We start from the raw sequence: 13716 nt of genomic DNA, 5'->3' as shown, positions 1-13716 counted from the left end.
CGACTGCTCTGAAACACGGACTCTGATGTCTTCAATCAATTAGGATCATTCTCCAAATTAGTAATTCTTGGCTCTCTTGAGATATATCTGTAGACTTTCCTCATACAGTAGTTAGTTTATAAAGTGCACCAGCTTCACAAATCATCTTCAAATGTGAAAATGGGTGTTATAGTCAAATACTTCATGTTAAATCGTAATATTTTCCTATCGATTAATTTAAATTTTGGATTTTAATCACATCTTTCTCTAGTTGTACTTTCAGACGAACCAGTAAGTCCCCGAAGTCCCGGTCCACATTCCCAAATAGCAATAAAACTGAAGGGAAAATTACAAAATAAGTTTATTATTAGAAATAATTACAAAATGTATATGAATTGTTTTTTGAAGGGTATAAGACAATTTCAATGATATGGTTTCACAAATGTTTTACAATATCAAAACTCAAACAAACAGATCAAATTCAATCTTTATCTATTATTTAGCTCTTCTGCTTTCATTTAGTCGTGCTTCCCGTAATGAGGAGGCACAGATATCCTGAGATTCAAAGTTCTCCTGCCGTATAAATACTTCCAAGCTCAACACTGTGTGCATTTTGTTTTTCACACATTCTTCCACACAAGAAAGCTCCAAATGGCCTCTTATTTACAAAACAAACGAACAAGCTGGAGCTGAGAAAACTGAGACAAACACTGCATAGATGATTTTTTCGCAGGGTTGAAAGCCTGGAATATGTTCTTATTTCAGGACTCCCAGGGGGAAGGACTCCTTCCCTTCGGAAGAAAACGGGAGTGACGAGCGCTTTGCAGTTGCGTAGGAAGTGTAGGGGGGTGTGGGATAGGTGGTGGAGGTCAAACGGGGCAGAGTGGATGTGGAGGTTGGTGGTCCCTGGTTGTGTCTCTCAGGAGGACCGTAAGCAGGAGACGAAGAGCGGCCCTTGCTCTGCAGGCTGCTGCTGCTGCTCTGCAGAGGGGAGCTGGAGGTTTTTGGACCACGGGTCAAGGATGATGTGGAAGAACTGGAGAGAGGCGAGGTCCTCATACCATATCCCAGTATTCCCGTGCTCATCAGGAACTCTCTGGAGCCGTAGGCTGGTGGCGTTGGTCCGCGAGAACCGGCAGGACGAATGTTATCCGGTGGTAGACTCCTCCTGCTGGGGATGTCATAGATTCCAACATCTGGGCCGTAGAGCGCCTGGGATCTGGCATTGACGTGGAACTTTCCCGCCCTCTCCTCCTGCTCCCGTCTCTCCTGGATGGAAGCCATGATTGTTTTTGAAAAATTGTCATAGCGTGCAGCAGCGGACATTGGAAGTGTCATGTCCTGTGGATAAAGATCTCTAAGGTTGTCTTGAAAACCTAGAGAAGTCATATCTCGCATCAGCAGACCTGGAGGGGGCACATCTCGTGTCGCTATGCTCTGGGATTGAAGGTCTCTTGTTAAAAGTCCATGATAGGCTGGAGAAGAATCTCTCTGAAGGAAACCTGGTAAAGAAGGTGAGGGATCCCTTGAAGTGGAATCTCTTGGTTGGGGAGATTGTCTAGTAACCCCCATAAACACAGGACTGTAAGAGTGAGGGGACGGACGCTGCATAGCTCCCTCTGCGCCATGGGCCATTAAGTGAGAGTGGTAGCTGACTGCAGGAGCCCCTCTTTGGGCCACGAACTGAGGGTCTGCAGGACTGATCAGGTTATCAAAGGAGGGTTTGCCATTCCCACTGCTGCTGGACTGGTTTGCCAACATACTGGAAGTAGTGATGCTCCCAGCAGCACAATTAGATGCATATCGGCTGCTGTGTTTTAGGTTGAGGGAACGAGAGCTAAGTGTCAGAGAGTTAAGTTGTAAAGAGCTGGAGACTGTAGAGGGCAGGAGGGGAGCTTGGACAGGCACACTGGCCTGGTGGTTGCCTCTCGCAGGGCTTTCTCTGGGGTTAGAGCAGAGGTCAGGGCCTTTGTTGTTGCCTTGCTGCTCTGATGCCTTTAGCAGCTACGTATCAACACAAAAAAACACACAGCACCTTCTTTCAGACATCCATCAAAACCATGAATCAAAATAGGAAGTATTAATTCCTCAGTTAAAAAAGGGGCTTTAAAAGAAAGTCACCTGCTCTGGAGGAATGGGTGAGGATCCCCTGGAGATGGCCTCCAGAACGGGGCGAAGCTGTGGCACAGTTGGAATAGAAACAGGAATGATGGATTTGGTGTGATGTCCCACATCTGAAAAATAGGTCACTTAGGATTGATATGCATGGACCTGCAAATATATAGTAAAATATGCAACAGGATTGTAGAAAATAAATTTTTAAAGGTGCGATTTAAGGGGCAAGGGATGCATCTTAATCTAATACTTCCTACAGGACAGAAAAGTGCTTTGTTCAGGATTTTAATGCAGGGTTAGGTTGTTGCAAAATACCCAGAGAGAAAGAGGTGACTTCCACATGAAAAAAGTAGCTCTGCTAAAATTGACCATTACTGCCGACCTGGAAAACAAGATTGTGAGCCAAACAAAACAATTGAAAAAGGATCTCTTCACACCACCCACATCCCCCCAAGGAAAAAAAGGTACTGGCAGCATCATGCTGTGGGCATAGATTTCATCTGCTGATCAGAGTCTCCTTCAGATTATCCTTAAAGAAAAATTGTAAGAGGCTGCCAATTCTATATGTCCTATTATTCCCTTAACAGGTTGTGTTTTAAACTTTAGGTGACCAATTGATAGTAGAGGATGTTATTTAAGCCTGAGGCATTCCCTCCAGTGTCCCCTGGACCTCCTCATGGAGGACAAAAGTTTATAAGTATTCGGCGCTTATATCTCCTCCTGCAAAGAACTGCAAGTTAATACAGCTTATGAAATTGTATCTGGAAAACTGCATCTGGTTATCAGAGGTTATGCTTGAATGCATTTTTGTAATTCATGCGCACCATCCATGGCAGCAACTTGGCTTTTCAGCAGACCGCGATCTGGTTTTGGAGGCAGCGGTGGCGGATGTTTTAGCTGTTTGATGTCTGACAGCTCGACGGATCCAGCCGAGGATTGCTGGAGAGAGAAGTAAACACAAAGAGGCAGAGATGTGAGGGTTACAACTCAAATCTCTTGACAGCTGAGGACACAGCCCTTAAATACCTAATTGTTCTTGCATACCTTATCCTGTATTGCTAGACTTTGGATCCCGTTGTCCCTTATTTTCATCGGCATCTGCCCGTCAATCTCTGGCCTCAGGAAAGGAGGTCGCACATGAATGACTGCTTTCTTGTAGGACCTCGATGTGTAACTGGTTTGCCAACACAGAGCAAGGAACCAAAGCCTTAGTGAGTGAGACACAGGGCTAATAACAAAGATGCAGACAAGGTAAGAAATATATGCTTCATACTTTGGTGAAATGGGACTGCAGATAAGATGCTCCATGTTGCTACAACAGCCCCGTGTAAAAGGGTTTAATCCTCCTTGAAACTTGCCAGTTACCTGTGGAAACATGCAGAGACAAATAAACATGCTGTGTAGATGTGTGTATTATTAAAATCCTCTAACATCTGTCTAATGTTGTCATGTCACAAAGACAAACCTCACTGTGTTTTATAAGGATTTGGTGTGATATACCAGGACAAGGTGGTGCATAACTGTAGACCAGAAGGATTAAGCTTCATGTTAAATTTATTTTAAACAGCAATAATCTGAATACTCTGATATGCAGCTGTATTTATCCCCTGGAGTCAAGATTTTGCAGAACTATCTCTTGCTGCCATTACATCTGCTGGTGCTCTGGGATTACTGTCTACCAGAATATGCTTTTAAAAACTTCAATCTTTCCATATTATTTTTCCCTGAACAGCTAAAGCTCAGTCAGAGGGGATATAGGTCATTTGTGACCGCAAGTATTGACATTTATATTCCGTTCTAAAATTTAAATATGCTTTCATCATTTCATTGCAGCTGCAGAAACAGGGAACCTTTAAGACATCTCAAATCTTTTTTAACCCCCAGCAGGTTTTCCTTAACCTGACTCCGCCAGATGGATTTGCTCCGCATATCCATCTGGAAACCTCCCGTTGAAGTAATTTTGGGAAAGGGGGAAAATACTGGTTAGCTGATTGGCCTATGTTGGTGATAGACGGGCCACATAAACCAATCAGATCAACGAAGCATATGACGTACTAACAGAGCGACGACGAAAACACAACCACAAGCCAGGCTACTCTTGCCGAAACCAGTCGGGAGAAGAGCAAAAACATCTTTTCCTCTGAGAAAAGCCTCCAGAGCAGTGTTTTGCTCTTCTTTCAGTGAAGAAATACTCTGTAATTAAAACTTGCTCGATAGCCACGCTAACGCTAGTTTCATCGGCTGAAGCCGCCATGTTCTTTAGACTGAATGGTCGCGCTTCTCGTTGCGTCACACCTCAACCCGCCTCAAAGCCAACGCTGATTGGACGTTCGTTTGGTGAACTGCTCCAAATTTTCTTTAACGGAGAGTCTCCAGACTGATTTGCGAGTGAAACCTTGAAAGCTCGCAAGATCAGGATGGTCTCACGAGGCTAGGTTTTCCTTAGCATTGTTCTGTTTTACTCAATTCAACTTCCCTGTCAGCTCTTATCATCTTTCTTGTCTCTTTAGCTGTGGCAGACGCCACAGCATGATGCTGCCACCGCTATGTTCTACAGTGTGAGTAGGATGCTTAGGCTCAAATGCAATGTCAGCCTTCAGGCCCAAATAGAAGTTTCAATATATGTTAAAATTTTCACCTGTAGTTTAATTTGACCAAATCACTTTTTCATAAAGACTAGATCAGTGTAATCTTTGCAGCTTTCTTCAGAGTTACCATAAGCCTCTTGGCTGCCTCTCTAAATAAAGCTTTCTTTGTCCAGCTATGTCAGTGTAGGTGGATAGCCATCTGGCAGATTTGCAGTGTTGACCTCCTCTTTCCATAAAATGTAGGATTAAACCGTGTTAGTGAGTTTTCATCATCACTAGAGATGTTTTTATATCCCAAACCTGCTTTAAAAGTCTCCACAACTTCATCCATGACCTGTTCGCCACAAAGAAAAAAAGACCCCGATAGCCTTCGAAGACAATCTGACATTATACTGAGATTAGATCACAGGGGTGTAGTGTTCACAGTAGAGTGAAATCTGGAAGTGATTATTAGTTATTTTACTTGCTAAACAATTCTGCAGTTTCAAAAAAATACAAATTATTTTCCTTCTACTTTGCAACAGTGTGTAGGTCTGTCACATGACACCCAAATAGATGCTCTTTCAAAGCTCTGCATTTTAAAAGATAAATGATCATGATGTTTATCTGAAAACCCTCTTACTTGTTCATTTGTGGTCCGACCTCTGGACACCAGGTACAGGTGGAAACCAGTGAGACCCAGCACTGGTATCAGAAACAGGCCAGATATACTGATCACTACCAAACTGCAAATTATGTCTGTTATGGAAAACTTTTTCACATTTAGCTTTAATTTGCAAAAATAAGCACAGATGGGCAGAATTGGAGACTAGTCACAAGGATACGTGACGAGGCAATGGAGCTTCCATAAATCTTCCATGTGGTGCAGGACATAAATGAGGCCAAAGGTGAACACAACGATCATGTGAACAGTGAGAGACAAGAGAAACAGGAAGAAGTAGCGGTAGTTTCGTCTCCCAATGCAGTTGTTCACCCATGGACAGTGATGGTCAAAATCCTGGGGGGAAAAAATGACACATGGCATGTTTAATCCCAAAATACTCATTTGGACCTTGTCGGATATCCACTCTACTTTCTAAATATAGTTGTTTTATTTATTGTATTTCTACAGCAATAGCAGGGATCTGAGAAAAGGATTTGCCTGATTAACGAGATCTCCCCCTCTGCCCATCACTCATCCTGCAGAAATCTACTCTACACAGCTGCAATTATTTTTTTTTAAAGCTCTCTAATTACTTTCACTAATCCTAATCTGTACTACGGTTTTTTGTAACTGTTAGTGTTGAATCTTTTTAAATATGTACTCACCTCCACACAGCGATCGCAGACGCTGCAGTGGGAGCAGCGCGGAGGTCTGTAGAAGTGGCACGATGCACACCACTTCATCCTCACCTGGATGCCCTTCACATCCACGTTCTTGTACAACGGAGCACGAAATTCATCCTCCTTGTCTTCATCCTCGCCAGCTAAAAAATAACCAAAACAAATAAAACTAATAAAGTAAGGCTTTTGTATAAAAAAGAAAATATTATTGGAAAAGTAACACGGGTGTGACTACTGACCTACAGGGAGAATCCCGGCATCCATGAAGGTGGCCATGGTGAAGTTGGCAAGCACGAAAAGAAAAAGGACAGCGCAGCATGGTGGGATGGCAGGGCAGATGGTCACAGCCAGCCACGGGCATCTGAATATATGCACGCACACACACACACAAGAGAGAAAGAAGAAAACCTGTTTTCTGCACTTGTGTTGAAAGCAAAGTCATTGCTGCAAATAAGAATTTCCCCCCGTTCCTTAAACGCTCCAAAATCAAGGCAACAGAAAAGACTTTAGAGGATCATCTCCATCCTATTTAGTCTGATGAGAGTTGTGGATCACAAAAGTAATTGTTTACAGTAAGGGATAAGCATGTATTAGTGTGTACTCACCAGCACCAGCAGCAAAGGATTAAATAAGGAGGTCTGTATAAGCTTCAAGCTAAGACACTGTCTGCCTCCATCAGGGCCACACAGCCTTGATCATTTTACATTGAGGAAGGATGGTTCAACATAAGATAGTTTTCAGGAAGATTGTTTGGAGTAAAAATGAATTAAGATGAAGAGATTTTAGAGAAAGTATTTTACAATGGACTTCAAACGTAGCAGGGGAAAATATATCGGTATAATACAGATTCAAAGAACCAGTTTTTAAGCAGGTGTGCTCGCCTATATTTATGTTTTTTTTATACTTGGGAATGTATAAGAGATACTAACTGCAGGAGTAAGAAGCCACCATTCACCACGTGCATTTTACATATAGACCTGAATTTTTTAGTACACTTAGCTATCAGGCTGTATTTCTCATGGAGGATGCTGATCAGGCCTAGAAGAAGGCTACTGTCTGATGCAACTGGCAAACATACAAAAATGTGAAAGCAAGGCTGGAAGGTTTGAGGGAATTGTTATATGATTTAAATGTTGAACTGACGTAAATGAAGCAGAGGCTCAAATTCATTTTCAACATTTTAAAAGGTGAGGTATGTGTGCGTGTGTTGAGGGGTGGGTGTTGGGGGTTTACATAAGTTTAAACCTGGAGGCGGTAAGGTAAAACAAGAGAAATATATTTTCTAAGACATATATTTTTCAGTGATTAATCTTTGATTAATAATCTGTAAAGGTGAAAAGTTATCCAGGTTCAATACCCTGTTCTCTTGTCTGGACAAAAAAGGCCTAGCTCGACTGCAGCTAGTGCAAAATTCTGCAGCAAGGATCTTGACACGTACAACCAGAAGAGCCAACACTGGCTTCCCATTGAATACAGCATAAACATCAAATTCTGCTCCTGACCTTTAGAGCCCTGCATGGACAGGCTCCCTCTAACATTTGCGACTTGATTCAGCCTCACTTTTCTGCTCGCAGAGATCTGCTGAACAGAGCTTTTTAATGGTCCCTTAAACCCATTTTAGGATGTGAGGTGATAGATCCTTCCAAGCTGTCGCACCCAGACTGTGGAATGCACTAGCACTTTACCTGCACTTGGTGAACTCCGTGGATGATTTTAAAAATCAACTAAAAACATTCTTTTTTTTTTTTAACCAAGCATTTTAGACGCATTGTATCAAGGGCTGCTATGATTGTATTTATTTTTCCTATCTGTATTTTATATGGTGCTGCATTGTATTCTATGACTCAAATTGTACAACACTTTGTAATGCTTGTCTGAGAAAGGTGCTATGTAAATAAACCTTACTTACTTACTTACACCCTACAAACTTCTGTGCCCTTATATTGTTAATAAAACAAAGCTGAATGTGCAGGTATAACATCTGACAAATGTTGAACATTTAACATTAAAATTGAATATTACTTTCTCATCAGTATTTTCTGCACACCATTTCTCCTCTTGCCATTAATATTAGAGAATTCAAAAGACTCTTTTATTTGGGTCCAAATGCAATCCCACTTATTGCATAGTTTTTCAATGCACGCCTAACATATTTTTTATACACTTGTATTAGGATGGAGGACATACATTTTTCCAAGATTTCCTTTTGCTGATTTTTTTAACTAAACAATCACACAATGGTTCTAGGATGGAAGCTCATTTATCTGCCCACAGTCTATTAGTTCAGTGACTCAGATGCCATAATCAAGTCCTCTGGCTTTTTAGTGATTCAGGTGAGTCAATGCTTGTCAGCATAGATGAAGCATCTAAAAAATTATTCTCACCAACTCGTTGGCTAAATGGAATATAAGAGTTGTTTTGGTTTTTTTTGACAAATGTTGTGGAGCAATTTACAGTATCTCTAAGTTGAAACCCTTATACATTTAATTTTTCATCACATCCAAATACATCCATAGCTGAGATTGATTTCTTTTTTATGCCCCAGCATTAGATGAAAAGTGAGGCTGGAGCTTTTTCAACTAAAACCTGGATATCTTCATATGGTATTGAAGTGCAAGAGTATTAGAGGCATATTAGAACTTAACGTCTGGATGTTAAGATTAATTGATTGAAGATGGCATAGTATTAAAGACCAAATCAGAAATTCATCCATTAAAAAATGAGTGTATGTTTGATCTTTAAAACCCCTCCACACACACACACACTAGTGTGTGTGTGTGTGTGGGGGCCTGAATGCATGCAACATATGGCTATCTGCTTTTCCTGGTAGAGTTTAACAGCTGAAGAGCAGAGGGAATAAAGGAGTGTTTGTATCTGTTGGTCCGAACTGGTGGGTATGTAAAACAGGAACCAGAGGGTAGAAACTGAAATTCGTTATGTAGGGGATGGGTATAATTATCCAAAATGGACTCAGCCTTCCTGATAACCTGATCTTCATATATTTCAGTCATGTTTTTCTGATGAACACTCGTGATCTTACTGCACACCTTAATAATCTTAGATATGGCATTTTTGTTGCTCATTAAGAAGAGTGTACCAGCAGATGGCAGAGAAGGTAAGTATGGCCTCTATAAAAGATCTGTAGAACATGGTCATTAGAGTTTTGTCAACCTGAAACCTGGCTAACTTTCTCAGGCAGTATAAGCGCTGCTGCCCTTTCTTACATAGCATGTCTGTGTTGCTGTTGAAAGTTAATTTGTCATCTATGATAGACCCAAGATATTTATACTAATGAACAATTTCAATGTCTTGCCCGTTTATAATGGTTGTAGAGGGGTTGCAGGTCTTGTGCCTAAAATCGATAAACATGTCCTTTGTTTTAGTGACATTGAGTTCCAGCATGGCTTCCTGACATCAGTTTGTGAAATAGTCCATGATGGGGCCATGTGCTGTTTCTCTGTCTTCCAGCAAGCTCACAATGACAGTATCATCCGCAAACTTAACAATTCATTTTAAGACTAAGGTGTGAATTGAGTTTAGGTTGGTATTAGGGTTAGGTATGTGTGTGTGCTTAGTTCCTCTGAACAAGCAAATCTCTTCACTCTGAGATTAGAAAGAGGGCACTATAATCAGGTTACAGTCGTAGACAGAGGAAAAGAATTGCTGGATTATATAAAGAGACTTTAATTAACCTATATATGCTGGGCACTCTGTTTTCATAACATAGATTGTACTACTGGCTCAGGCCCTATATGTTATACGGTGTTTCTCTTCAACTTTTTTTTCCCAGGGTTTTATTGTAATTACAATGTCACAAGTACAGAGCAACAAAATTAACTCTGCATTTAACCCATCCCCTTGGGTAGCAGGGCCTGCCATTGTGCGGCGCCCAGAGAGCAGTGTGGGGATAAGGGTCCTTGCTCAGGGACCCAGAGTGGCAGTCCGTGGGAGTGGGGCTTGGACTCAGAGCTTCTGGATTCCAGGCACAATGCCCTAACCATTAAGCCACCACTCCCATACTTTTCTTTAACATAGAAAAGTACTCCTGGACCAGTGCTCCCTTTGGTTCATGGCGGTTGTTGTATTGTGTACAGTGTCCTCTTATGCTTCCTCACACCGAGCCAAATTCAGCAGGTTTTTTTCTTGTTAAAGTGAATTTTCTTCTCCACTATTGCCCGTGTATACTCAGTATGGAAGGCTGCTACAAAAGCAGTAACTCAGTACAGTCAACCGGCTCTCTTTTAGAAATAGGAGGGACTACAAGCACGAAAATGCAATTCCTCAAATAAAAAAATGCATGGCCAAATCAAATAATTGGCTGAACTCAACTGCAGTCTTTCATAAGAGGGATCAGAACGGAATTGAAAATTATTTTCAATCTTTCATTGGAACTGGATTTTGTATTTCAGCCAACATATGCAGTTTAATCTGTGCTATAGAAATAGTTTTGAATTACATTTAATATACTGAATATAAATAAACAGAACTGAATTACACAGATTTTAGCTCTATGTAAAAAACACATAGTATTGCATTATTCAAAATCAAAATAATCTAAGGAATATTTTTAGCAACTGCCCATCTGTACCAAATCATTTCCTCTGTCAAACACCAATCCTCCTCTTATTGGCAATATTAAACAGGTTGCATAATGAGAAGGGGATTACTACTTCTTCTTTAAAACTATATTTAAAACTATATATGTATAAATACAATAAAATACCTTTCAGACAGAACCTACAGTCATATTCCATAACCATTTTATGTGGCGTCTCTCAGGATGCTGTGTTAGGACCATTCCTGTTTCTGCTATACATACACTGTTTTGGCCAGATTATGAAAAACAAACAAAAACCTCTGTTATAGTATCTGTTTGGATGACAAGCAGCTGCTCTTTTTAGGAATCAGAACTACAAAGATCATCAAATCATCACCACGACAAGAAACAGAAAAAAGGGACAATGTCTTTAGTTAAACGTTAAAAATGACTGAATGCCAATGATATTCCTGTATGCATGACTTCTAAAGTCAGACGAGTGAGGCCTTTAGATTGAGCTGTCTAGTGTGTTCTAACCAAATAAGGTTATGTGTTTGCTTCAATAAAAAAACTTTTTAAAAACTTAGAAGGCTAGTGTAAAAACAGAATCTTAATCTTTCAATAAGTATGAGACTCTGCAGGTAGAACCATTGCTGGAGCAAACAGGATGACACATGTCCTTCCTGCATTAGTTCAGGCAGTGTTACTTTAAAATCCCGTCGCTAACCTTTAGAGCTTTGCAATGTCAAGCTCCTCATTACATCCCCGACCTATTAAAGTTTCACACACTGACATGGAGCCTCAGATCGACTAACCAGAGACTAGCATTTTAAACCTCAACTGTATGACCAGCTTTTATTCTTTTAGTTTTTTATTAATTCTCTTATCCTTTACCTTTAAACTGAACAAACAATAGTGCATCCTCACATATCTTGACTGACAATTAAAGTTACTCACATAGTGCCTTTCGGAGACATTACTGCATTAAACTGGAGAAACCAAAATCAATTAAAATAAATTAAACTGGAGTAAAAAAAAAAATGTGAGTTAGACTTATATCATTTAGCTGATGTTTGCACTTTAACCCAGTTCAGCTGAAATCCCTAAACTCTGCACAGGGTTTGTTTTAGGCAGCAGGGGGAGGGGAGGGGTCCTTGCTGCTGATGCCATGCCAGCTGCAAACACAGTAATCCCTAGATTATAAATTTTGGATTACAGACCATTTCTACTTGTCCTGTCCATTGTGGAGTCCTCATATTGGATGCCAAACACAGAGAGCATGCGAGGTCCGTCCCCTTTAATTTGAGGAATCTATTTTCTCCCAATAATCTGCTATTTTTCTCAGCTTTTGCTTATAAAAAAGGAGTTAAAGGCATATAAGTAACCTGCACATGTGCTAAAGCATTTTTCCAGTTTGGATAAAATAATGCTATCTGAATTTTCTGTTCAAAAGTTGTGATAGAAAAAAAATGATCTGAATAAAAAACAAATTAGATGCCATTTTACAGGGTTGTTCCCTCCATCAACTAGGCTGAGACCATCTGCACTTCAGACTAGGGACAGGTTATTACGCCGCTGGACAAGCCCTACCTAATGAAACGGCATGAGCGAAGCTCTAATAAATCACGCCGAATGATAAGCTGCTCTGCAATCTGCACACTGGCCTCATCCCCCCCATCAGTGGGTCAGTGGCACAGCAGACGCCACATGTGAGGCCGGTCAAGTTGACAGAGTTGTAGAGCCCATTTATGAAATCCTGTAATAGTTTGTGTTACACACTGACATCACTGTTCAGTAATAGGTCTGATGGCAGCAGGTACTTTGACGTTGCTGCATGCTGATTTTGACATATAAACAGATCTTATGTGACAACCTTGTAATGATGCTTCAATTTGAGCTTCAGATCAGCATCAAATCCATACAATTGCTGGCCATTTTTTATATGAAACCATAGACTCCAACACCAGAGTAACACTAATCCATTACGGAGAGAATATACTCATCTGTGTTTACTCTCATTGATATAACAGTAAAAATAACCTCTTAATGCTTAAGTTTTCCTATCTACACTGAAAAAGATAATGCAACTGCTTTTGGCATTTACTTAATCATCTTTAGTTACTTTAACTCAATTGTTTTAATGTCCTACCCTGCTAATATGAAACAATTGTATTAAAGTAACTAAATATGATTAAATAAATGCCAAACACGGTTGCATTATTTTTTTCAGTGTAGGTTGATATGTTACAGGTTTTTCAAACCTTTTCCATTCTGTAGCCCGCCTGTGCTTAAATGAACCACACCTAAATGGAAATGGTATTTCCGAACAAAAGTCAACGTCAAAGAAGAACAAAAGCAGGAAATCACACACCAAGGGATGTTATCGGGCGGTGAAGGACGAAAAAAATCATTGTTAAAGTAAAGCTGAAGGTTGTCCTTTGAATATTCCAAGGAAATATACTTTGAGGCTTACATGCTCACAATACTGATGCTGAAACAGAACTGCTGACAATAAAAGCTGCATAAATATCGAAGGGAGGAAAAACGAGGCAGGTTGATTTTTATCTGTAATGTCCCTGCAGGTTTTATGTCTGCAGGCCTCAAGGCAGGAATTATGTTAGTGAACAGATTTGGGATGCAAATACGCATAAAATGTACAGAAGCAAATTAATATATACACTCTACAGGAAGTAATTAAAGTGCAAAGGATGCACAAGCTTGTGCTTTGTGTGTGCCTCAAATTCACAGCAACATATAAAAGCAAAGTCAATTTTTATTCTTGTGTGCTCCCATGTTGTGAAGTGTTCCATCTTACTGGTTGGATGGATGCAAAACTTTACGAGCTCATCGATGCTCAAATATTAAACCATTTGCTGCTGATGCCATAATCAACCAACCTTTCTACATTCTGCAGATGATATTGACAACATGGCAGCAAAAACAGTTCTGTGGAGGATAGTGAAGGGAGCTGAAAAGGTCCTTTACCAAAGGTTTATTTCAGGGCCGCTACAGGAAGATGATACTGAACCACTCTATGCCTTTTCCAACACAGATACACAGCTCTCTACCTTAAGCTGTTAACAGGCTTTGCTGTTGTTAAAATCCTGGCTTCTGTATTACTGCATTCATCAAATCTACTTTATTTAGATCCTTTCTATTTAGGTTTCACCTTTT

General features: G+C 40.4%; 1 protein-coding gene across 1 annotated transcript in view; it reads right to left on the bottom strand.

Annotated features, from left to right (window-relative positions):
• Positions 1-382: 382 nt before the first annotated feature.
• The window catches only part of LOC107088440 (palmitoyltransferase ZDHHC5-like), a 16305-nt gene continuing 2971 nt past the window's right edge, over positions 383-13716 (bottom strand). Inside the window, exons 2-10 of the mRNA XM_015380607.1 lie at positions 6245-6366; positions 5991-6148; positions 5507-5679; positions 5305-5407; positions 3368-3459; positions 3139-3268; positions 2919-3033; positions 2101-2213; positions 383-1983 (exon numbers count right to left, since the gene is read on the bottom strand). Of these exons, the coding sequence (XP_015236093.1) occupies positions 736-1983; positions 2101-2213; positions 2919-3033; positions 3139-3268; positions 3368-3459; positions 5305-5407; positions 5507-5679; positions 5991-6148; positions 6245-6366 (2254 nt within the window). The 3' untranslated portion in view covers positions 383-735. The remainder of the gene's footprint in view (positions 1984-2100; positions 2214-2918; positions 3034-3138; positions 3269-3367; positions 3460-5304; positions 5408-5506; positions 5680-5990; positions 6149-6244; positions 6367-13716) is intronic.

This window comes from Cyprinodon variegatus, unplaced genomic scaffold (genome assembly GCF_000732505.1).
Source record: "Cyprinodon variegatus isolate N-32 unplaced genomic scaffold, C_variegatus-1.0 Scaffold218, whole genome shotgun sequence".
NCBI lineage: Eukaryota > Metazoa > Chordata > Actinopteri > Cyprinodontiformes > Cyprinodontidae > Cyprinodon > Cyprinodon variegatus.
Note: the sequence above shows the minus strand (reverse complement) of the source record. Positions and strands in the feature narration are given on the sequence as shown.